The 24,425-nt window shown below is 46.4% G+C and overlaps 1 protein-coding gene across 1 annotated transcript in view; it reads right to left on the bottom strand.

Annotated features, from left to right (window-relative positions):
* Nucleotides 1–24,425, bottom strand: part of LOC146829386 (A-kinase anchor protein 17B-like) — a 616,345-nt gene that overhangs the window by 249,477 nt on the left and 342,443 nt on the right. Inside the window, exon 2 of the mRNA XM_085608051.1 lies at nucleotides 20,666–21,459. Coding sequence (XP_085464177.1) covers nucleotides 20,666–21,459 — 794 coding nt within the window. The remainder of the gene's footprint in view (nucleotides 1–20,665; nucleotides 21,460–24,425) is intronic.

Below are 24,425 nucleotides of genomic sequence, written 5' to 3'. Positions count from 1 at the left end.
GGAGGCGGACCTTGAGGGGGACGCCCCGGTGCCTACAGGGAAGCAGGTAGCCAAACTGGGGGACATTTCTGAGCTGACCCATTGACAGCAAAAAGGGGGTCCCACCAGGGAGGAATTCTGCAAGGAGCAGAAAGAGTGCCCTTCCCTCGAGGGTCTGCAGCGGCAGGCTGCAGACCAGGCAGCTGGTGATCAGTCCGGATCACATTGGATCTACTGGGAGAATGATCTCCGGTATAGTGAGCCTAAGGTTGCGGAGCCTGGGTCAGCCCGTGTGCTGGTGGTACCCCAGCGTTTCAGGACCTTTCTACTGGGTCTGGCTCACAACATGCCTTTGGCAGGACATTTGGGGCAGGACAAGACCTTTGACAAGCTTGTCACCCACTTCTACTGGCCCCAAATGCAAAGGCAGTCAGATGGACATTGCAGGTCTAGCCAAACTTGCCAGGCAAGTGGTAAGAGTGGGAGGAAGGTCAAAGCTCCTCTCCAACCTTTTCCAGTTGTTGGGACACCCTTTGAAAGGGTAGAGATGGACATTGTGGGGCCACTGGATCCCAAGACAGCCATGGGCAACAGGTACATCCTGGTCTTGGTGGACCATGCCACCCTTTACCCGGAGGCAATCCCTCTCCGGACAACGACGGCGTCAGTGGTGGGCCGGGCGTTAATTGGGATCTTTCCCGAGTGGGATTCCTCAGAGAGGTGGTTTCTGACAGGGGAACCAATTTCATATCCAAGTATATGACATCCATGTGGAAGGAGTGTGGTGTAACCTACAAGTTCACCACCCCTTACCATCCACAAGGTAACGGTCTGGTAGAGAGATTCAACCAGACCTTGAAGGGCATGATTATGGGTCTAACAGAACTGATGAGGCGTAAGTGGGATGTCCTCTTGCCGTGCCTCCTCTTTGCATACAGGGAGGTACCACAGAAGTCTTCTGGGTTCAGTCCGTTTGAGCTTCTATATGGTCACCCTGTGAGAGGACCTCTGAGTTTTTCAAAGGAAGGCTGGGAGGCAGCTCCCAGGATAACTCCCCAGGATGTGTTTAGTTACATCCTGGTCTTCAGAAACCAAACTGCCCGCTTCAGGAAACTCGCTCAGGCGAACTTAGAAGCAAGCCAGGAAGAAATGAGGAAGTGGTATGACCAGAATGCCACTCTGGTTGAATTTCATCCTGGATAAAAAGTGTGGGTAATGGCCCCAGTGGAACCTTGTGCCTTGCAGGACAAGTGAACTGGGCCATTTGAGGTGGTGGAGCGCAAAAGTGATGTCACCTACCTGGTGGACTTGCGGGCTCTAAGGAACCCTTTGAGGGTCCTTCACGTGAACCGCCACAAGCCCCACTTTGAGAGGTCCGAAGTGAGCATGCTCTTGGCGACAGATGATGGGGTGGAAGAAGAAAGTGAACCTCTCCCTGACCTCCTGTCTGCCAAGGAGGGCGATGGGTCAGTGGAAGGTGTGATCCTCTCCCCTACCCTGACCGCCGAGCAGCAGAGCGACTGTCACCAAGTGTTGGGACAGTGTGCCCTGCTGTTCTTCCTGTCCCCAAGTGTTACTCACTGGTGTACCCATGACGTGGACACCGGTGACAGCCCACCCGTGAAGCACAAGATTTACAGGCTGACTGACCGGGTCAAGGCCAGCACCAAAGAGGAGGTCTCTAAAATGTTGGCGTTAGGGGTGATCGAGCCTTCCAACAGTCCGTGGGCCAGCCCAGTGGTCTTGGTCCCAAAGGCTGCTGCATCCGGTGCCACTTCAGAACTGCGGTTTTGTGTGGATTACCGTGGGGTCAATGCCGTCATCAGGACTGACGCACACCCCATCCCCAGAGCTGATGAGCTCATTGAACGGTTGGGAGCTGCCAAGTTCATCAGCACGTTTGATTTAACGTCTGGGTACTGGCAGATTGCTTAACCGATGGGGCCAATTAGAGGTCAGCATTCTCAACCCCAGAAGGACATTACCAGTTCCGGGTGATGCCCTTTGGGTTGAAGAATGCCCCTGCCACCTTTCAGAGGTTGGTCAACCAGGTGTTGGCTGGGCTGGACGATTTCAGTGCCGCCTACCTGGATAACATCGCAGTGTTCAGTTCCAGCTGGGAAGAACACTTGCAGCACCTCGGTGAAGTGTTGAAGGCGCTGCAGAGGGCAGGCCTCACGATTAAGGCCAGTAAGTGCCATATCGGGCAGGGTTCGGTGGTGTACTTGGGACACCAGGTAGGAAGCGGCCAGGTGGCACCCCTACAACCCAAGATCGACACCATTCTGGCTTGGGAGCCCCCCAAGACCCAGACAGAGGTGAGGACCTTCTTAGGACTCACCGGGTTTGTTGAGGGGTATGGCACCATTGTTGCCCCCTTAACCGAGCTGACTTCCAGGAAGCAGCCCAAGAAGGTGATGTGGACTGAGTCCTGCCAGAAGGCTTTTGATGCCCTGAAGGCCGCCAAGTGCACGCCACCCGTGCTCAAGGCACACGACTTCTCCAAGGAATTTGTCGTGCAGACTGACGCTTCAGAGCATGGAGTGGGAGCGGTGCTCTCACAACTGAACGAAGAGGGCCTAGACCTGCCGGTAGTCTTCCTTGGCCGGAGACTACTCTCCAAGGAACAGAGGGGGAATGCCATAGAAAGGGAAGCTTTCGCTGTGGTCTGGGCACTGGAGAAGCTGAGACCATACCTGTTTGGGACTCACTTCCGGGTTCAGACAGACCACAACCACAGGCCCCTCAGATGGTTGATGTAAATGAGGGGTGAGAATCCAAAACTGCTGAGGTGGTCCATCTCCCTACAGGGAATGGACTTTACGGTGGAACACCGTTCTGGCACAGAACACGCCAATGCAGATGGCCTGTCCAGGTTCTTCCGCCTTAGTGAAGAGAACTCCCAGGAGGTTGGGTAGTTCTCCCTACTTTCAGCTGGAGGGGACATGTGTTAGACTTGGCATCTTTTGGCGTGTTTCCCCTGAGTTTTTGCTTTCTGACCTCCTGGTTCTGACTCTGTTTTTGCTAGCTTAGCGTTTCTGCGCACTTTTCGCACTGCTGATCAGTGGTAAAGTGCAAGTGCTCCTGTGGTAAATTGTGTTATGGATTGGTGTTTCCATGATGGATATCTGATTTACTTGTTAGTCTGTAGTAAAGTACACTGAGTGTGCCAGGGCCAGTAACTCAAATGCTACCAGTGGGACTCCAGCACTGATTGTGCCATCCACGCGAGTAGCCCTGAAAAGGTAACTCAGACCTGCCATTACAGTGCCTGCGCGCAGTTTGGAACTGCCATGTCGACTTGGCCAATGCACACACTTGCCAGTCCCTAGCCTTCCCCTTTGCTTACATGTCAGACACCCCTCTGGTAGGCCCAAGGTACCCCTGTGGGCAGAGTGCAATGTATGTGAAGGGTAGGACATGCCCTGGTGTGTGTGGCATGTCCTAATAGTGAATTACAGCCAATTTCGTTTTTCACTATTGCAAGGCTACCAGTTCCCCATAGGATAGCATGGGAGGTTTGTTTATAACATCTTATAAACATAACTGGCCCAGGGAATTCGGTAAGAAAATTGAATTTAGTATGCCTGAACTCAGAATCTAAAGATGCATCTTGTAGTGAAGGTGATTTTTAGATTCTATGTTTGAAAATACCACTTTTAGAAAATAGTTATTTTCTGGGTTTTGGATGACAGAAGGCTGGGGGGCCACAGGGGCTCCAGATGGTCTAGGTAGGTCAGGAAAGGGGTGAATAGACCTGGGCAGCTACGGGGGAAGGGGGAGGAGATTTCCTAGCACCTCAAAGGGCCTGGTCTGCCTCTGACAAGGCCGTCTCCACCTCCTGCCAGGAATTTACACCAGAGAAGGCAGAACTGGTTCTGGCCGGGCACAGACACCCTCTGCCTGAAAGATCAAAGGATTTTTAGATACAAATACTGGGTCCCGGACCCCTGAACTGTAGAACTCATCTGGATCAAGAAGACTGACAAGAAGGAGAGCCGGAGAAGTTGCGACAAGGAACGACTGCTTTGCTGGGTGCATTGCTGGGTTGACCCGCAGTGGCTGCTTCTGTCTTGGGCAGTGAAAGGAATGGACTGGACTTTCGGCAACCTAATTTGTGAGTCTCTCCAAGGGCTTGAGGTAGAGCTTGCCCCCTGTTCACGAAGTATCAGGAACAGCAAAGACTTCAAGTTCTTCGACCCGCAGCACTGGAGACTGTGTGGTTTGTGCTGCAACCCGAAGAACACCAACTCGACAACGTCTACGACGCCACTGCCGACTCCGTGTCCTGAGGGCACCGCCGCACCGCAACCCTCGTTTCACCCACGACGCCCGTTGACGCCGCCACCGAGCCGCTGCTTGCACCGCGACCTGTGGGCACCGCATTCCGCACCACCTTGCTTCACGCCGAAGTTTTGGAACCGCAGAGGGCACCGCCGCAATGCAGCACACCAACCCTGGTCTCACCAACGATGCCTGTTGACGCTGCCACGAGCCGCTGCTTGCACCGCGACCTGTGGGCACTGCACTCCGCACCGCCTTGCTTCAGGAGGACGCCTTGGCCTTCCTGACGCCGCCACTTGCCCCCGAAATTGATGCCGCTGCTCGCACTGTTGTTCGAGGGCACCGCTGACGCCGGCGCCATCAACTCCAGTTCGTCAGCCGACAACAGCACTTAAGCACCGACGACACAGTTGCTTGCACCGTGACCTGCTAGCACCGTGGCGAGCCCCGCCCTCATCTCACACCGCGACCTTGGTCTCACCGACGACGCCATCTGACGCCGTCACCGAGCCGCTGCTCGCACCGCTACCTGGGGGCACCGCATGCCGCACCGCTTCGCACCGCAGCACCCGACGCCTGCACCAATTCCATCAGAGAGGAGCTCGACCTGCAACGCGAATGACTTCTAGGGCCGCAACATCCTGCATTTCTCATAGGTACAGTTTGCGGGTCTTCCCGACACCGTAGCTGGCCTGCGACCCCGCGACCAGCCGGACCTGTTGGATTTGTTGTTCACGACGCCGTGGTAGCCCGGACGGAGCAATCCACACAAGGAACTCTTTTTAATCAACGTACTTTTGAACTGTGAACTTTTAAGCAGAGTATTGTGGATTTTTATCGTTTTTGGTCTTGTTTTCATTATATAAAAATATTGGATATTTTTCTAAACTGGTGTGGTGTCCTTTTGTGGTGCATACACTGTATTACTGTTGGTTCTGTGCAAATGCTTTACACACTGCCTCTAAGTAGCTTGTGCCAAGCTACCAAGGGGTTATTTTAGGAGCGTAACTCCCTTATCCTGACTAGGAAGAAGGGTTCCTATTTGGACAAAGGTGCAAGCCCTTGCCAACTAGAGACCTCCATTTCTCACAGAGATTTACTCAAAAATACCTGGTTGGTCACAAACCTGTTGCCTATTTAGTGGACTGTTAGATCCAGTAAAGTGAAAGGTCACTTTCCTTGTGAGCGAGCGCTTGCAGCAGCAGCTTGCAGTAGCAACTTTTGCTTTAGGAAAAAGTAGTACTATTAAGGCAGGATTCCCAATAACACTGTATGTTGAGCACTCTCCATTTGCTGTGCTGCAGAAAAGTAAAAGTACACTGACCACTCAAAGAGCGACAGGTTCTGAAGTAATACTGTCCAACCGTTCCATCAGCATTGAGCGAGTACAGTCCTACAACTTTTTTAGTGCATTCACCAGAGCCCACTGATCATGACTGTAGTATAACATTGGAGGAGGACGATCACCTGGCCCATGAGGACTACTTGTCTGATGGCCGACTTTTGTTTATTGATGGTTCCTCATGGATAGACCAGGAGACAGACAAAAGGCATACAGGTGCAGCTGTTGTTGAGGCTATGGACACACCTACTGATACCTTACACTTACTGCACCACTTACCCTTGCCAATATTCAGCCCAAGTGGCTGAGTTAAAAGCATTGATAACGGCCCTACAGGCTTGTCAGGGTCAGCCAGTAACAATATACGCTGGATTCAGCATATTTAGCTTCCACATTTCACTCAGGACTGAAGAGATAGGAACAACAAGGATTTCTCAATTCATATGGGACACCAGTAGTGCACCAACATCTTTTAGCTGACCTTATTGCTGCATTACAAATACCATGTCAAGTAGCAGTGGTTAAGTGCCAGGCACATACAAAAGGAACAGATTTGGTGTCTAAGGGAAATAAAGCTGCTGATACAGCAGCGAAGGAAGGTAGTTTATATGAAATGAACATGCAGTATTAACACTTTTGATTCAGGTGATTAAGTTGAGATAAAACACTAGGAGAATATTTCTACTGAGGCATTATTAGACATTCAAAATGCAGCACCACACCATGAGAAAGATCTCTGGAAATCGAGGTCGGGGGGGGGGAGACTGGATTTCCAGATCTCCTTTATAGAGGAAGATCTCTAGAAATCGAGGGGGGAAGTGACTGGATTTCCAGATCTCCGTTACAGATTGTTACCCGTACAACATCTCACACATAGAAAGCCACACTTTTTCCCTATTTCACTACAAATACCATAATGCCTTGGGAGGGTGAGAGAGATTGTGTGTGGTCCCCTGCTACCTGACAACGAATCAGATCACTCGAGTAGTTCCATGTGACCTGACAACGAATCAGATTCCTCGATTGGTCTCCTGATGCTTGACAGCGAATCAGAGCATTCAAGCTCTTCAAATAGAGATACGCCTCTTCCCGTAATTGCTTGGCTTCTTCGATCCGTTGAGAACCCTGCCTGTTGCGAATCTTATCGTTTGTGACTCCTGCCTGTGAAAGTTTCTACGATTCTTGTGGAATTCTGCAGATCCTGAAACTCTGCTAGCCGTAGAGGAATATCTCTCGTCACCCCGCTTCCTTGGAGCGCTGCGTGTATCCGACAGCCTCTCGCTCCTACCTTGTTACAAATACACCTTGCAACCTTGTAACCCTGCAAGCCGCTGACGGCTCATCTAAAGGCTCTACCAACCCCTGGCGTCCTATCGCCCGCTACGGATACAATTGAAGACTCTCAGACCGGAACAAAGACAGAACTGATTGAACCACTTGCTACGAACGTCATATTTAGCGAGTACCTTGCGAAGTGCATCACAACTTGATACGATATTATTTTGCTGGCAAATTACGTTAGCGACTTCTTTTCTTTTTCGAACTCAGCATCCTTCACATAAGGACTTGTACTTGTTTCTTAAACTCGGCTTCCTTGGAAAGACGCTCTGTATGATTGCAATACAGGGACTACCACACGAAGCCACGATCGGGTGTTAATACACCGGACTCTTTTGGACTATACTTCCAGTTTCTACTTGTTGACCTACGTTGTCCTATCACGGGTAAGAAAAAGACCATACACAATCCTTCTCTTAATTTACATAGCTCTGATGTATCTCATTCTGTACGCCTATGGTAGAAATTATTGACCTGTTCTTTTATCTTTATACAGCAACTCCTATGGGCTACTATCCCTTGGTTCCCTCCCACGCTGAGTTCCTTTGACGTTCCTTTGAAGTTCCGTGTCTGCTCATCGCTCCCTGGGGGTATCTGTGAGCCTGCTGCTATTATACTGTAGGGGGCTTGAGATATCTTCAGGGAAGGTGAGACCTAGCTTCGCTCCTGAGGATTGCGGATTGGTGCGGCCTGCAGTCGCGACAGAAAGCCAAGCCCACGTTTTTTACAATCCCCCGAGCGAAGCATGGATAAAGTGACACTAGAAACAGGAGCTGATGCTCCTGAACTAACCCTGTCTGATCTAGCTAATGCACTAGTCACTTTACAAACCGAATTTAGAAACGTAAAAGCAGAGAATCAAAGACTGGTATTAGAGATAGATATGTTACGTAGGCAGACAACCATAGTTACAGACAGTGGCTCCCCTTATAAAAAACCCTACATTCAACCTGCTCGTTTTCATGTTCTATCATTCCCAAGTACATCCACACTAGACAACACAACACCTTCCCCCCCTGTGAATGTCACGGTAGTAACAGCTCCTCAAACTCCATTAGCCATGCCAGAGAGATTCTCTGGTGACAGTGGTAAATTCGCTGTCTTTATGAATCAGTGCCACCTACAATTTTTGAGTAAGGCGGCTGCTTTTCCCGATGACGCTGCAAAAGTGGCATTTATAATATCCTACCTATCAGGGAATGCTGCCTTATGGGCTGTTCCTTTAGTGGAAAATGACGACCCCATCTTATACAATTTAACCCTATTTAAAGACAGCATGAAACGTCTCTTTGCCAGACATTCTTACATGCAGGCTAGCGACAACGAATTATTGGGACTAAAACAAGGTTCCAAAGATTTACTAACCTACATAACAACGTTTAACCGGCTAGTGACTGAGACACAATGGCCAGAGGCTAAGAGAACTTCGTTGTTTTACAGAGGGTTGAGAGACGAACTCAAAGATATATTGTCCCAAATAGTAGATCCCCCTGAGGACTGTGCCTCTTTTATTGACCTAGTAGTAAAATTGGAACACCGGCTGCACGAAAGAAAAGGGGAAAAGGTCAAAGTAGACTATCCTAGATTCCAAATACCCCGACTAGATAAAAAAGAAGGAAAAGAACCCTGTGAGCCAATGCAAATCGGAGGCCTACGTGGCCCGTTATCATTAGAAGAGAAAGAAAAGAGGAGACGGTTGAATCTATGTCTTTATTGTGGGAAGGAGGGACATTATGCTCAGGAATGTCCTGTCAAGACTCGCACCGTCAAGAAATCCCCCTTGAACAAGACAATCTCTGTAGTACAATCGGAAAACTAATAGACTTGGAAAACACCGGGACCGCTCTTCCAAGTCCATCCTGTCTGCAGGTCTCATCTTTCTTGGCCAATGCTTTCACATCGATATCCAGACATTTGACCATTTCAGTAGTGCTTATCTTGTCCCCACAACATAGAAAATCGTTGTCAGTCATGGTTGATTCCGGTGCTACTGGCAATTTTCTTGACATAGCCTTAGCCAAAGACTGTGGAATCGAATTCCTCAAAAAATCACAACCCGAACAGGTAAGAGCAGTTGACGGGTCTGCTCTTTCCTCGGGAATGGTAACATACCACACCCCTGAGTTGCTTATGATTTGTGATAACGGGCATACTGAAAAAATTATGTTTGATCTGATTGACACTCCACCCTTTGGAGCAATCGTGGGTGTCCCCTGGTTACAACAACATAACCCCCACATAGACTGGGTAAACAGAACCCTCACACTGAACTCCTCTTATTGTATAGATCATTGCTATAAAGATATGATGCACATGCACGTCCCTTTATATTGTACAGGTTCTACTTATCCTTCTATTCTTCCTGTAGAATACCAAGACTTTGTCACGGTGTTTGATGAAATCAAGGCCGTAGAATTACCCCCTCATAGATCTTTTGATTGCCGCATAGATCTGGTCCCTGGGGCAGAATTGCCTCTTAGCAGAATCTATGCTCTCACGGAACCTGAAACTAAATATTTGCAGGAATATCTCAATGATATGCTCAAGAAAGGGTTCATACGCCATTCGACCTCTCCTGTGTCCTCCCTCATCTTTTTCATACCTAAGCAGGAAGGTGGCTTGAGAGCTTGTCTAGATTATCGCGCCTTAAATAAGGTGACGATAAAAAATCGGTACCCTCTTCCACTCATCTCCACTCTTCTAGATCAAGTACGCAAGGCCAAGATTTTTACTAAATTGGATCTTCGTGGGGCATATCACCTGATCCGTGTACGCGAAGGAGATGAGTGGAAGACGGCATTTCGAACTAAGTTCGACTTGTATGAGTATTGTGTTATGCCCTTTGGGTTATGTAATGCTCCAGCAGCATTTCAATTCTTCATTAATGAAGTGTTGAGGGAATATCTCAATGTATTTGTAATAGTATACATCGATGATATTCTCATTTACTCCCAAGATGAAAAAGAACATATAACCCATGTGAAAAAAGTACTTCAATGTCTACAAGACAATCACCTATTCGCTAAATTAGACAAATGTCTTTTTCATGCAGATAAGGTCGACTTTTTAGGGTTTGTGATATCGGCTGATGGGTTACAAATGGACCCTGCTAAAATATCAGCCATCCTCCAGTGGGCAAGCCCTCAGAACGGGAAAGAAGTGCAATCCTTCCTAGGTTTTGCCAACTTCTATAGAAGATTTATAGATCATTTTTCCGAGCTGATACGCCCTATCACCAGACTACTAAAGAAAGGAGTTTCCTTTTTATGGGATGAGGCCGCAGAAACAGCCTTTCAAGAGCTAAAGAACAAGTTCACATCTGCCCCCATAATGCGTCATGCTGATGAGAATCAACCATATTTCATTGAAGCAGACGCGTCACAATATGCAGTCGGAGGAATACTTTCTCAAAGAGAACCCAAGTCAGGCGTTCTCCATCCCATTGCTTATTTTTCTAAGCCACTCTTACCTGCTGAACAAAACTACACCATTGGTGAAAGAGAACTGCTGGCCATCAAGCTAGCCTTTCAAGAATGGCGTCATTATCTTCTTGGTTCACCTCATGTAGTCACGATCTACTCTGATCATCGCAATTTGCAATTTTTTAAATCAGCCCGGGCCCTCACGCCCAGACAAATGCGATGGGTATCATTTTTTAGCGAATACAATTTCATCATATCCTTCCGTCCCGGAAATAAACATGGTAAGGCAGATGCATTATCAAGACTAGGTATTGAATCCAAACACTTCCTTGACAAATCTGTGCCTATCATTCCTGATAGTAAAATAGCGGCGATAGGTGACAAGATCCAAGAGGTCCCTGACTCATTTATGACCAAACTCTCAGTGGAGCACTCCCATTTATCTCCAGAAGAATGGTTAACTGATCCCCACAATAGGATCGAGAACGGATTCTTTATGCATGAAAACAAAATTTACGTACCTTCTCAAGAACTTCGTGCCACCCTATTGCAATGGTGTCATTCTCTACCCTTAGTAGCTCATCCGGGTACAGAAAAAACACTTCAATTATGCAAGAGATGGTTCTGGTGGAGGGGAATGAATCAGGATGTTACCGCCTTTGTACAGGCTTGTCCCACCTGTGCAAGACAGAAACCTTTACATAGTGCTCCGGCTGGTCTATTACAACCATTACCTATCCCACCGACTCCATGGCATTCTGTTAGCTTAGACTTTATCACTGACATGCCTGATTCCAGAGGATATACAACTATCCTTGTTGTAGTGGACATGCTCTCAAAGATGTCGCATTTTATTCCTTTGAAACAAATACCTACGGCCAAAGAACTAGCCAACATTTTCATTGAACAGATAGTCAGATTACATGGGTTGCCTTCAATCATTGTATCAGATAGAGGCCCCCAATTTACTTCCAGGTTCTGGCAAGGGTTATGTCACGCCTTACACATAGACCATCGTTTGTCATCTGCCTACCATCCTCAAACGGACGGCCAAACAGAAAGGACAAACCAAACACTAGAGCAATATCTTCGGTGTTTAATAAGTACCCTCACAACTGATTGGGTGCAGGCATTAGCTCTCGCTGAGTTTGCTTACAATAATTCCATGCACTCCTCCACAAAGGTGTCTCCCTTCTTTTTCTCTCATGGTTATCACCCTAAATTCTTGCCGCTACACCTTCCTGAGTCTCTATCTGAAATTCCTGCAGTTACCGAGCATCATACAAATTTAAAGACAATTTGGATTCAAGCAAAACAAGAATTACACGAAGCCAAGATACAAATGAAGACACAAGCAGACAAACATAGACAAGAGGGCCCCCAATACAACACCGGGGACCAGGTATGGTTAGCTACCAAAAATCTCCGTCTAGCTGGAACCAGGAAATTGCAACCTAGATACATAGGGCCATATAGGATTGAAAAGGTTATCTCCCCAGTAGTGATGAAACTTGAGTTGCCCCAGGAAATACAAATACATCCTGTATTTCACATATCCTTATTGAAACCCTATATCGCACCTTCCTACCCGGAACCACCTCCTCCTCCCATAACAGTGGAAGGAGAACTAGAATATGAGGTCAACAAAATAATTGATTCCTGAAGGCGGCAAGGGAAACTACAATACCTAATAGATTGGGTGGGATACACGCCAGATGACAGAACATGGGAATTGGCAGAACATGTTCATGCGCCCTTACTTGTACGTAGATTCCATGCCCTTCATCCCAACAAACCCCGACCTGTTAGGCTGCCTTTAAGGGGGAGAACTGTTACCCGTACAACATCTCACACGTAGAAAGCCACACTTTTTCCCTATTTCACTACAAATACCATAATGCCTTGGGAGGGTGAGAGAGATTGTGTGTGGTCCCCTGCTACCTGACAACGAATCAGATCACTCGAGTAGTTCCATGTGACCTGACAACGAATCAGATTCCTCGATTGGTCTCCTGATGCTTGACAGCGAATCAGAGCATTCAAGCTCTTCAAATAGAGATACGCCTCTTCCCGTAATTGCTTGGCTTCTTCGATCCGTTGAGAACCCTGCCTGTTGCGAATCTTATCGTTTGTGACTCCTGCCTGTGAAAGTTTCTACGATTCTTGTGGAATTCTGCAGATCCTGAAACTCTGCTAGCCGTAGAGGAATATCTCTCGTCACCCCGCTTCCTTGGAGCGCTGCGTGTATCCGACAGCCTCTCGCTCCTACCTTGTTACAAATACACCTTGCAACCTTGTAACCCTGCAAGCCGCTGACGGCTCATCTAAAGGCTCTACCAACCCCTGGCGTCCTATCGCCCGCTACGGATACAATTGAAGACTCTCAGACCGGAACAAAGACAGAACTGATTGAACCACTTGCTACGAACGTCATATTTAGCGAGTACCTTGCGAAGTGCATCACAACTTGATACGATATTATTTTGCTGGCAAATTACGTTAGCGACTTCTTTTCTTTTTCGAACTCAGCATCCTTCACATAAGGACTTGTACTTGTTTCTTAAACTCGGCTTCCTTGGAAAGACGCTCTGTATGATTGCAATACAGGGACTACCACACGAAGCCACGATCGGGTGTTAATACACCGGACTCTTTTGGACTATACTTCCAGTTTCTACTTGTTGACCTACGTTGTCCTATCACGGGTAAGAAAAAGACCATACACAATCCTTCTCTTAAATTACATAGCTCTGATGTATCTCATTCTGTACGCCTATGGTAGAAATTATTGACCTGTTCTTTTATCTTTATACAGCAACTCCTATGGGCTACTATCCCTTGGTTCCCTCCCACGCTGAGTTCCTTTGACGTTCCTTTGAAGTTCCGTGTCTGCTCATCGCTCCCTGGGGGTATCTGTGAGCCTGCTGCTATTATACTGTAGGGGGCTTGAGATATCTTCAGGGAAGGTGAGACCTAGCTTCGCTCCTGAGGATTGCGGATTGGTGCGGCCTGCAGTCGCGACACAGATCTGCAACTTCAGGTACAGTTATAATGCCCCAGTCTCTACTTATACCAGACCTTCGACAACTTCATTTCCCAACACACAATTCTAAAAGAGTAATGATGGATGAATTAAACAAAAACTGTTTTATCCCTAATCTAGGACCATTAGTTGACGTATTCCTAGCTTCATGTCATGTGTGTGATCAGAACTCTAATAAGAGATCACCAAAAATGCATTCATCCTCCAGTCCAAGACCAATAGGTCAGTTCATAGAGTTACACATAGACTTTGTAAATATGATACAAAAATGTAACATATATAGGTACTTGTTAGTAGTGGTTTATCCATTTTCATGATCAATTGAAGCGGGACCCTGCTCCAAGTGTGATGCTGACCAAGCAGCCAAATTCCTTGTGGGAGAGGTCATACCGAGGTGGGGATTCCAGTGGCAATATGCAACGATAATGGCAAACACTTCGCTAACACAGTATTTCAGCAAATTACTAAACTACTAGGAGTGGAACACCAGTTTACCACCTAGAGAATAACGGAATAGTTGAGAGGATGAATAGCTTATGAAAAAGTAAAGTTTAAAAATTTGTGAGACATTGAAAAAGAATTGGTTTTACTGCCTTCCCCTTGCTTTGTATGTGTCGGGAAATGGCACTTCAAAGGATAATCATTTGACCCCTCACCAAGTCGTAATAGGTAAGCATTCTATTTTTCTTTTAAACAGAACAAAATGATTTGTTCTGATACTAAGTCTGCATCAGAAAGTGTTTGGCAAGAAATGAATGCTTACATGTCTGCTTAAGAAAAGCTGTACAGGTTTATTCTAAACAGGTTCAGCTTCAATAAGCCGACAGTACTGCCTTTGTCTTCAGCAATAAGCATCGGTTCCTGGGTCTTCGTGTGAAATTTTGTGAGAACATTGATGGATCCCAAGTTTCTAGGACCCTACAAAGTAATACAGAGCATGCCAACAGCAGTAAAAGTGGAGGGGATGCAGAACTGGGTGCACGTAACAGACCTCATTCCATTTTCGGTCTCATTCCAGCAGAGAGTGGAGGAGGCAATGGTCCAACAGTAAATGAGAGAATGAAGAGACATTTAAATGATATTTTTGGTAGTATAATAAAGAGTTCAGTGGTAATGATTATTACTCGGATAAATTGCTATTGTATTATGTAGATGCAAAAGACCTCACCCATAGGAAATAAATATAACGCTTTCACAGAACTGTTTTTCATTAAACAGATATACATCCTTAGCATGCTTCTTTACTAAATAATATGTGGTATAAACATATGCATAATATAGGTATCAACATACAAAATGATAGTTGTTATGTATGTTCTCTTATTCCTCATGCCATAGTGTATCCTAAAGAAGTGCCTGTTAATATAACTGTTGGACTTGGCCCTTTTTGGCAGGTTCACCTCTGAACTTTTTGCCTTAAGCTCTGACATAGTGGTAGTGATTTTAGGCCTCTGCGCACTTTAGCACTGTGGCCCAGTGTAAAGTGCGTGTGCTTTCTGTGGTACATTTGGAAGGTTGGCCTGCCCTCCTATAGGAATGCATGGGGATGCCCTGATCAGTGTGTGTCAGTGGTAATTCCTGTTATGAGAGGAGCTGTGTGGTCAACTCTGGTATGTCTGAAATCGTGTGAATAAATGCTGCGCAATAGTGTGCGCAGATTTATTGTGGTTATGTTAGAAATGCCACTTTTAGAAGTTGGCATTTCTGTGTCCTATGTGTCTGCCTGCATGATGTGAATTGCATGAGCCAGGATGAGTCTGCCCAGTGGTGAATAGGGAGATCTGCATGTAGATGGAAGGGAGGAGTTGCACCTGGGACCTGAATAGGACTGTGCCTTCCCTCTACAATGCTGGCTCCACCTCCTGTGGTGCGTCTGATGTCCCTGGCCTGTCCTGTGAAAAGAAGGAAGGAGTCATGTACACAAAGTGCTCCTGAACCAGTTGCATCTGGTTCCCCCAAACCCTGTGCTGTTACACAAAGGATGTAGTAGTATAAATATACGGGCTGTGACCCCATGAAAATGTTCTTGGACTTGAATCTGCCAGGGGCGTGCTGCTGCTGGGGCCCAGGGGGGGGGTTGCCATTAGGGCTTGCCTCCCTGGGCCCTGCCTTGCCCCTGGACCTGGAAGACCTTTTTGGGACCCTTTTTCTTTCCTTGTCATCTCCAGGACCTTCATGGGACTTTGGCTGCACTTTTGCACCCTGGGAGCGCTGTGCTTTATTTCTTGTATTTGCCCCAAGAGAGGAGAGCCTGGGGGCTGCGCAGTACTGAGCTGCAGCCCCTTTAGGAGGGAATCCCCACCATAGGGATTCCCCCGTGATGATTATGGCAGAGGATGCCCACCCCTCATTTTGCTGCATTTCGCGGGTGCCCACCCCGCTCTTATGCCACATATCTTCCTTATTCTAATGGGGGGAGCCCACCCCGCTTCGAGCGTTTCAAGACGCGGGTGCCCACCCCGCTCTATATTTAAAATCAGGAGGGAGCCTACCCCTCATTGTCCGTGTTATATTCATTTTTAGACGCGGGTGCCCACCCCGCGTTTTTCTGCTGGGAAAGTTTCACCGCTGCGGCCCGAGTCGCGGCAAAAGCGGAAGTCAGGCAACAATGTGCCTGGTGGCGGGCGGGACTTCCGGCTTTGTGGAGGAAGTCCCGCGCACGCCCCGGCAGCCTGAGGAGACGTCTTGGAGCCCCATAGGCTCCATGCTGAAACCCCGGTCCCAGGAGAGGGACCGGGCGAAACGCAGAGTACCGGCGAGAAGAGGAGCCTGCATGCAACACCCCAGTGAGTGGAGCTGCCGCATTGCCCCTTTGCGAGTGCCCCCCTAGTCCTGAGCGGACCCGCGAGAGGAAGCGGGCCGCTCATACAAGTGAGGGGACTATTCGATTTCTAGGGGCGCCTTGTTGGTGCCGGTCCAAGACCGGCCTATTTCCTGAGCGGCCCCCGCCTGATAGGGGGTCGCTCCAACAAAGGGGGCCCATGGTTGTTTAAAGGACCAGAGGGGCCTGTGAGCATTTTTCAATGCCCCCAGTGTGGGGCTGATCTTCACAGCGGCGCCGCAGTTGCGGGCCGCTGCAACGTCTGTGGCATGTTTATTTTAAGAGCCCCGTGTGGCTCCAACGTTTGGCCTGATGATCTTCAGAGCCCCGTGTGGCTCCCACGTGGGGCATCATTCGTTTTCAAGGGCCCGTGTCCCTACCAGTTTGCCCAGTCCTACAGCTGCCCTGCCTGATAGAGGACAGCTGCAACCTTTTGCACATTTGTTTTAAGGCCCACTGAGAGCCCATGCCGCATCTTAGTATTCCCATCTGCCCAGCAAGTAGTGGGCAGCTGCACCGTTTAGGTTTTTCTTTCCTTAGGGGACATGTTGAAGTTGGGAGTGAGACGCACTCCTTAGCCCCCATCCTTTCACAGCTGCGCAGCACTTAGTGCCAGCTGCAACGTTTAGGCCTGCACAGATTGCGCAACCCTGACTTTCGCTGCATAGGCAGCGCACCCTGACTTTTGGACATAGGGCATTTAAGCCCCTTAGAGATGGCCAGATGGCCAGGGGGGACTATTAGGTTTGCAGGGCGCCAGGCCCTAGTGTGGTTTATGTGGTGCTAGGAAATGTAATTTATATAGTATGTTTTATGCACCCTGATTTATGCTTCTAGATGTGATTTTATGATTATGAGGTTTTACCTACTGTGTTATATTTTATTTTTATCTTCTATTGTGGTTTAGGTATGAGTAAATCCCTACTGCGGTTTATGTTAGTAAGTTTATTTCCTAATGCGAGTTATGTTTAGGAGATTATTGTCTACTATGTTTAGGTTTATGAGGTTGGCACAGAATATATTTCTCGCCTGATATGATACTGTGCGTAATACGATTCATGTTGCAGGTTGATGCCAAGTATAGTGTGCCAGTAATTACTGGTTGTGTTCTAAGTTCATGATATCTCTTACTTTTACTATTTTTAACAAGTGATGGTTCTGACAGTGGCCCACGTGGCCCTGTCATGTGTAAATAATCCCCTGTAAATATTGCCCAGTGCCAGCTGGCACAGTGTATATTGTGTTATTACCATCTAATGTGTTTTATGATAATACAAAGGCTATTTTTATATATAACCTTGTGTGAAGTTCCTTTTGTGGTGTGCCTAGAATGTTGTTGCTGTGTGTGTTGCGCAAATGCTTTACACATCGCCACCGGGATAAGCCTGACTGCTCGTGCCAAGCTACCAAGGGGGTGAGTAGGGGTTATCTTTGGCATGTAACTCCCTTGCCCTGACTAGAGTGGTGGTCTCGACCTGGCTTTGGCGCAAGCCACCAGAGGTCCCATTTCCAACAATAACCAACTGTTTATTGCATCTTTCTTGTAAAGGATAAGAGCACAGTTACAGCCACCTCATGTTAGTCCTGTGACTGCTCAAGTTAATACAACTAGATTTGATACAATCCCTGAAATTTTTACAAATTCTGACAGCTAAAACAGAGGTAATGAAAGAAATATCTAGAATGAACGGAGCAGGGCAGAAATATAGTTTTGTAAATTGGGAGGGGGCGATATTGGAACAAGGTATTCTAGGGAGATCTAATCCATCATCCAACTGTAGTAATCATTCTACCAAACCACTGCCCGCAGGTTGTGCATGCAAGCCAGTATTAGGTTTTGAAGCATCAGTAGTTGCCAATAACAAATGGTTTACTGGAGCTAGGTTCAAATATAGGGCCATATCTTTATGGAATGGCACAGAAACAAATAGTCCTTTGAGATTTGAAGATGTAAAATGATCATGTCAGCAAGTATGAGATGAAAACATACAGAGATATACATGGAATGGAACTAAACGTCATCCTAAACTAACTGTGAAATGAATGGGATTATCTCTTTGCTTTCAGGGAAATGGGATTGTTAAAGTGGGACGGATTCTCAATTGTGGCTGAACTATACACAACGCCGATATGTAGAGGGGTGCCTCCAGCCTTATGGATTTATTCTGGCAGTGTGGTGCTCGAATATACACTCAACTATCCCTCGACTGGAGTGCAATCTGCTCTCTGGTGTTTCAGCACACCCATCTATGGTAACACCAGCAAAAGGAATAAAAGATTTGCCTTCTATGAGTAAAGCATCAAATCTGCTGCATTACAGAAGAAAAAGAACGGCTAAGTACTTTGGAACCTCAGCGTGGCAAGATGTGCCCAAAGAGTACAGGCTGTTTAATGATGCCCACCATTTTTGGGAAGTCTGTTACCCATATTTCAAGCAAAATCAACTGCTCACTGGGTGCAAATTACCCAATGGTAATTGATGAAGACCATTAATGCGACAGAAGATGGCTTTAATTACATTAAAGAGGAACAGGGTTCAATCAGACTTATGGTAATGGAGCATCAACATATATTGGACTTGATGACAGTGATCAAAGGGGGTGTGTGCAAGAGGATTGGTTTCCTATGCTGTACTTTTATACCAGCAAATGATAAAGATGAAGGAAACCGGACTAAGGCCATATTGACTTTGCATAACTTGCATACACAAATACAGAAAGAGGAGGGTGCTCCAGATGAGTAGTTCACTGGCTGCTTTGACTGGGTGCCATCCTGGATGTCGGGGTTGTCTAAGGCCTTGTTGCCTATAATAGCTCTGTTGCTATTGATGTGCCTAGTATTTCCGATTATCTTAGCATGTTGCAAGAAGGTTTACAGTTAAGGTGGGAGGTATGTTTTCTATAATAAGAAATAAAGAGATGCGAAATATAGAAGTAGGAGATATGTACAGGTGTACTGAAGAAGTATTTGAAGAATTGACTAGAGAGGGGAATGAAAGCAATCAAAACCCAAACTTAGCTTATTCCCTAATCATTCTGTTCAATATTCTGTTTTAACTGTCTTTCACCTAGAAACTTTGAAGCATTATTATCAAGTAAAGAAGGAAATTTTGTATGAGGCTGTTTAAACGTGTGGTTAAGTTGCACATTTATCTGGTAAATAATCTACAGCCTGCTTTAAAAAAAGATCTAAATGTGGACTGACTTTTAAGTGTTTTTTCTCCACATATTGTGTGTTTCTGGGAACCATTGTGACTTGGATATTTTGCAGGAAATTCAGAGCAGCCGATGATGTTCCAAAGTTAGATTTCTATAGGTAGCGTGACTGCTAGAGTCACAAAAACAGGAAATGTGTGCAGACTGGATGGCAAAGAACGGAAAAGCAGGAATCTTTTTCTATTGTTATTATTGTATTAAAGTTATGGCTATTTGCCCAAAATAGTATTATAAGAATGGACTCACATTGTGTATAATTTAAGACTGACTTGTGCTTCTCTTATGGTGGAGTCACTCTATAAGCTGTTTCATTTTGTGAATATATAATAAACATGCTTGTTCTCCCTTTGTTGCAGATGTGGTGATCAATTACTTTAGCTACATAAAGGATTTTTCCCCGACAAGATGTTCTCCCACCAAACCACCATGGCAGAGCACAGAAATTCAAGAGCCACATTGTAGAAGCATATTGGAGCACAAATTATTTTAATGGGTTGGCTGCTACATCCACCAAAGCCATAATAGCGCCTATGCATGCATTGTCATCCATGGATCCGTCCAAAACTGTAGCCCTGTCTGCTGTAATTTATGCTCATTTCATATTTGCACTTTTGGTGGACTCAGAAGAACACAAAGCAGATCCCACATCTGTGGGTGTCACGGTTAAGGGTATTTTAGGGTAGGGTTTTTTGGGTGGTAGAATTTCTATTTATGAATTTGGCTTTATAAAGCACTGAAGACACAACAGTAATAGATAACTATGTAAAATAACATTAGGAAACAGATTTGAGGAGGTATATCTTTATAAGAAAGAAGAAGGTCAGACTGTATGGGATGGATAGTACTGAAGGAGATATATGGATAAGGGATGGGAAATGGGAGTGGAAGTAGCCACAGGGAACTGCAGACATAGATGATTTCTATTACGAAGAGCTCCTTTAAGACATGAAAGTATAAGACCAGAAATTTGTGCATAGTTTTGCAGCACCACAAAAGATGGGTAAAGATAGCAGATTGAGAATGACAACAGTCAACTAAGTCCGATGAAATAGTTCAACTTAATAACCTAGTGAGATTTGTTATTGCAAGCAACTTAAACAGTAGTGCAAGACAGTCAGACAAGCAAATTAATCCAGATAAAGAGATAATATTTTTTTCCACAAGGATGTAATTCACCTAACTCAGTTTAATTACATGAAAGAAAATTACAAATGAACCTACCTTCATATTGCATGGCACACTTTTCCCGTCTTCTCCTTTAAACATCAGTTGCATTCCTCGCAGGGACTCCATTGCCTTCCTCAAGCTTTTTGAGTCTTCATACTGGATGAAAGCTTCAAAAGTATCAAGACATCCCAAAATGGCATTATCACAACCTTCTCCAGACACTTCCATGCCACAGGATTCTAGCATGGGTATATCAATAACCTTCACTGTTCCAAATGTTTCAAAAACGTGTTTTACAACATCTGCACTTGGCTTTACACCATTGCAATCAGTTGAAAGAAACCATTGGCAAGGCAACCCTTCTAAATATAGACTAGATGGGATATCTTGCTTTTGTCCATCTTCGGGTTCCTCATTTTCCTTCAATTCCTTTGTTGCTTGCAGTGAAGCCTCCCAGCTTTCTTGAGATGGGAAATTAATTTGAGCTTCTTTAACTTCCACTTTCAAGAACTCCGTTAGACCATTCATCTTGATGACACTTTCATGCAGTTTTGCCAAAAAAGCCTGGGCCAAACTTTTGGTGTCTGCCTCCCCTTCTAGTCGAATGAATTCCTTTGTGCTTTCTGAAACCTTTATATTGCTAAACTGATCCGGAGAAACAATGTCCTTCAACTGGTCTATTATGTCTTGGTTAGAGAAAGTCATAGTTGCATCTTTTAATTCTGGAAGCATGACTCGGATAGTCAACCTTTGCACTGGTTTCAGGTATAGCGACTGAGTGGCGCACAGCTCTATTTCATCAGATGTTTCACATATGATATCAGGAGCTATTGTTTTCTTGCAGAAATCTATGAAAGATGATAATAATTACAGTAAATAAATACATCTCTCAGACAAGAAGCAAAATGACAAGGCAAATATGACTTTTACTTTCAAGTGTAAAAAATGCAAAATGAAGCCCTTATGCAGAGTTTAGTGGCCAGGGTAAAAACGTGGCAGATGTTCCATCCACTGTATCTAGAGTACTATTCATTATAATGCATGTGTAACATGGCGGATGGGGCACCCACTACTGTGGAAAACGTGTAATATTTTACTTGGCATAAGCGACAGCCATTTTGGCTGCGGTGTCCATTTAAGTTTCCTTTGTAATTCTTTCGTCTTTTCACTCTGCCTGTACTATCTAATTTAGTTGGCTTCCTGACTCAGCTAAAAGCAATGTACGTGCTGAGAGTTTGTAGCTGCCAGAGCACATGGTCTCAGATGCAAACTGTCAATCATTTACTGCTGCCATAAGCACTCCTCCTCCCCCTCCCACTTTGCTGACCAAGTGGTTATTCATCTGCCCTTGTTTGCTGAAAACTATTCCTAAAACTTGTTCTCCCTATTTCTGTTCACATGCTTACAGTGCAGAAAACCTATATAAAAGCCCTGTCTTCTGTGACTTCATTGTACTACATCAGGCAGCACTTGAGAATGCTGTGTGGATGTGGTCCCACTCATGAGTGATTAATAAGCTTGCTATTTATTCCCAACTCCAGTGCTGATCTCTATTTTGTTGGTCTTTAAACCTGTGGACAAAAGGGTGACCCTGTACCAGTGTACCCCTAAAAAGGTACATTTCCACACTACGTTTTGTTGGTGTATCCTGTCTGCCAAACTCTAAAAAAAGTCCACAATATATACTGTTTGCACAAATATAAAGCCAATCACTGCCATTGTTATTAAATAACTATGGTATATAATATACATTTAATCCAAGATCTTCATTAGAATATTAAAAACCAAATTCAGCATTGATAGCATTCTTTAGGCAGTACTATCCAGCAGCTCTCACCACCACCATGCACAGTGTTGTCATTAATGATGTAATTTCAGATGTTTTAGTAATGTTATCGATGATGTTATGTTATGTTATGTTATGTTACTGCGATTTGTATAGCGCAAGAGTTGCCTCAAGGGACGTCCCGGCGCTGACAGCATAACAGCTAACACAGAGGGAGAGGGAGGCTACACGGTGGGGAACAGGTACGTTTTAATGGCTTTCCTGAAAGCCAAGTAGTTAGTGTGGCTCCTGATGTGGATGGGCAGTGAATTAAAGAGGTGGGATGCCCTGCTGCGGAAGGAGCGGCCTCCTGCCCGCACTAGGGCCCCTCGCCCGGTGCTGGCCAAGTGAGCGGAGCTGGCGAGTGGGGACGTAGGGGTTGACTAAGTTGGTCAGAATACTGGGGGAGTTGAGTTTAAGGGCTTTAAAGGTGATGCAAAGGGCCTTAAACTCCATTCTCCTAGCCACCGGCAACCAGTGTAGCTGTTTGATAGTGGCGGACACTGGGCAGGACTTCCGCAGGCCAATCAGACATCTGGCTGCTGCGTTCAGGGCCCGTTGGAGCCGCGCAATCTCGGTCTTATTAGCCCCTATGTATAGAGAGCAAGCATAATCCAATCTCGACATTATAGATGACTGAATGATGGTCTGGCGCGTGGGTGGGTCAAAAAAGCCCAATAGGAGTTTGAGCCCCCGTAGGAGCCCGAAACAAGTCCCTGCTACCTTTTTGGTTTGGACTTGGTAGCTGAGGGATGAGTCCAGCCATACCCCCAAATTATTGACGGCCTGCTTGGGAGGGGGGGGGGTTGCCTAGACTTTCTGGCCACCAGAGTTCACTCCACAGACCATGGTCCTTCCCCACCAACAACACCTCAGATTTGCTGGCATTCAGCTGGAGGCCGTTGGTGGTCATTCACTCTGCTTCCGCAGCCAGGTCGCCCCGAAATTCCAGGGCGTCCTTCTTGTTGTCACTAGAGAGTGCCACCACCAGCTGAGTGTCGTTGGCGTAGGAGACCATGGTCAGACCCCTATTTCTAGCCACCGTGGCCAGTGGTTGAACATAAAGATTGAATAGTAGGGGACTGAGGGAGGAACCCTGTGGGACACCTTGTTTAATAGGGTGTGTGCCAGAGGCAAAAGGGGGAACAGTGACCACAAGTGACCACAAATGACCTCTCACTGAGAAACGATGTGAGCCATTTCACGGCCGGGCCAACAATCCCTGCTTCCTCCAGGCGTTGTAACAGGATGGCATGGGACACTGTGTCAAACGCGGCACTGAGATTTAAAAGGATCAGTGCCGACGTTTGCCGATCGTCTAAAGCAGACCAAAGATGTTCGGTCACAGCCAGGAGGGCAGACTCCGTGCTGTGACCAGGTCGAAAACCGTTCTGGGAGGGGTCCAGTGTGTTGTTCTTGGTCATGAAGTCTGAGAGGAGTGAGTTGACATGCGCCTCTGTGATCTTGGCTACCCAGGGGAGTAAGGAGATTGGGCGATAGTTTTCAGGTTTGGCCGGCTCAAGCAGAGGATTTTTAAGTAGAGGTAGTACCTTGGCCTGCTTCCATATCTTGGGCACAATTGCTGTGGAGAGGGATAAATAGATTACCTGCCTCAGGGAGGGCATAATCACGGGAAGCGCTTTCCTAAATTGCTCAGGTTTAAGAGGATCAGCGGGTGAACCAGATTTAATTTTCCTGCAGAGAGCAAGCAGCTGGTCTTTGGAGATTGGTGGAAAAGACACCAAGGTATTGGCAATTTGCTCGCATCCTGCAGCTAGAGGTGTGATAGCAGTAGTGGGAAAGGATTTATAGATGTTATCTACTTTCCTAATGAAGAAAGAGGCGAGGTCCTCGCACTGCTCGTTGGACTGGATCTTCTGTCCTGTATTGGTCTGCTGAGCCTTAAAACTGGAGAGTATCAAGAATATGCTCTTTGCCGGGTTGTCGCTGTTACGGATTTGGTCGGCATAGAATGTTGCTAGAGCCGAT

The sequence above is a fragment of the Triturus cristatus genome, chromosome 5_2 (assembly GCF_964204655.1).
Source record: "Triturus cristatus chromosome 5_2, aTriCri1.1, whole genome shotgun sequence".
Lineage (NCBI taxonomy): Eukaryota > Metazoa > Chordata > Amphibia > Caudata > Salamandridae > Triturus > Triturus cristatus.
The sequence above is the reverse complement of the archived record's forward strand: the minus strand, read 5'-3'. Positions and strand labels throughout refer to the sequence as shown.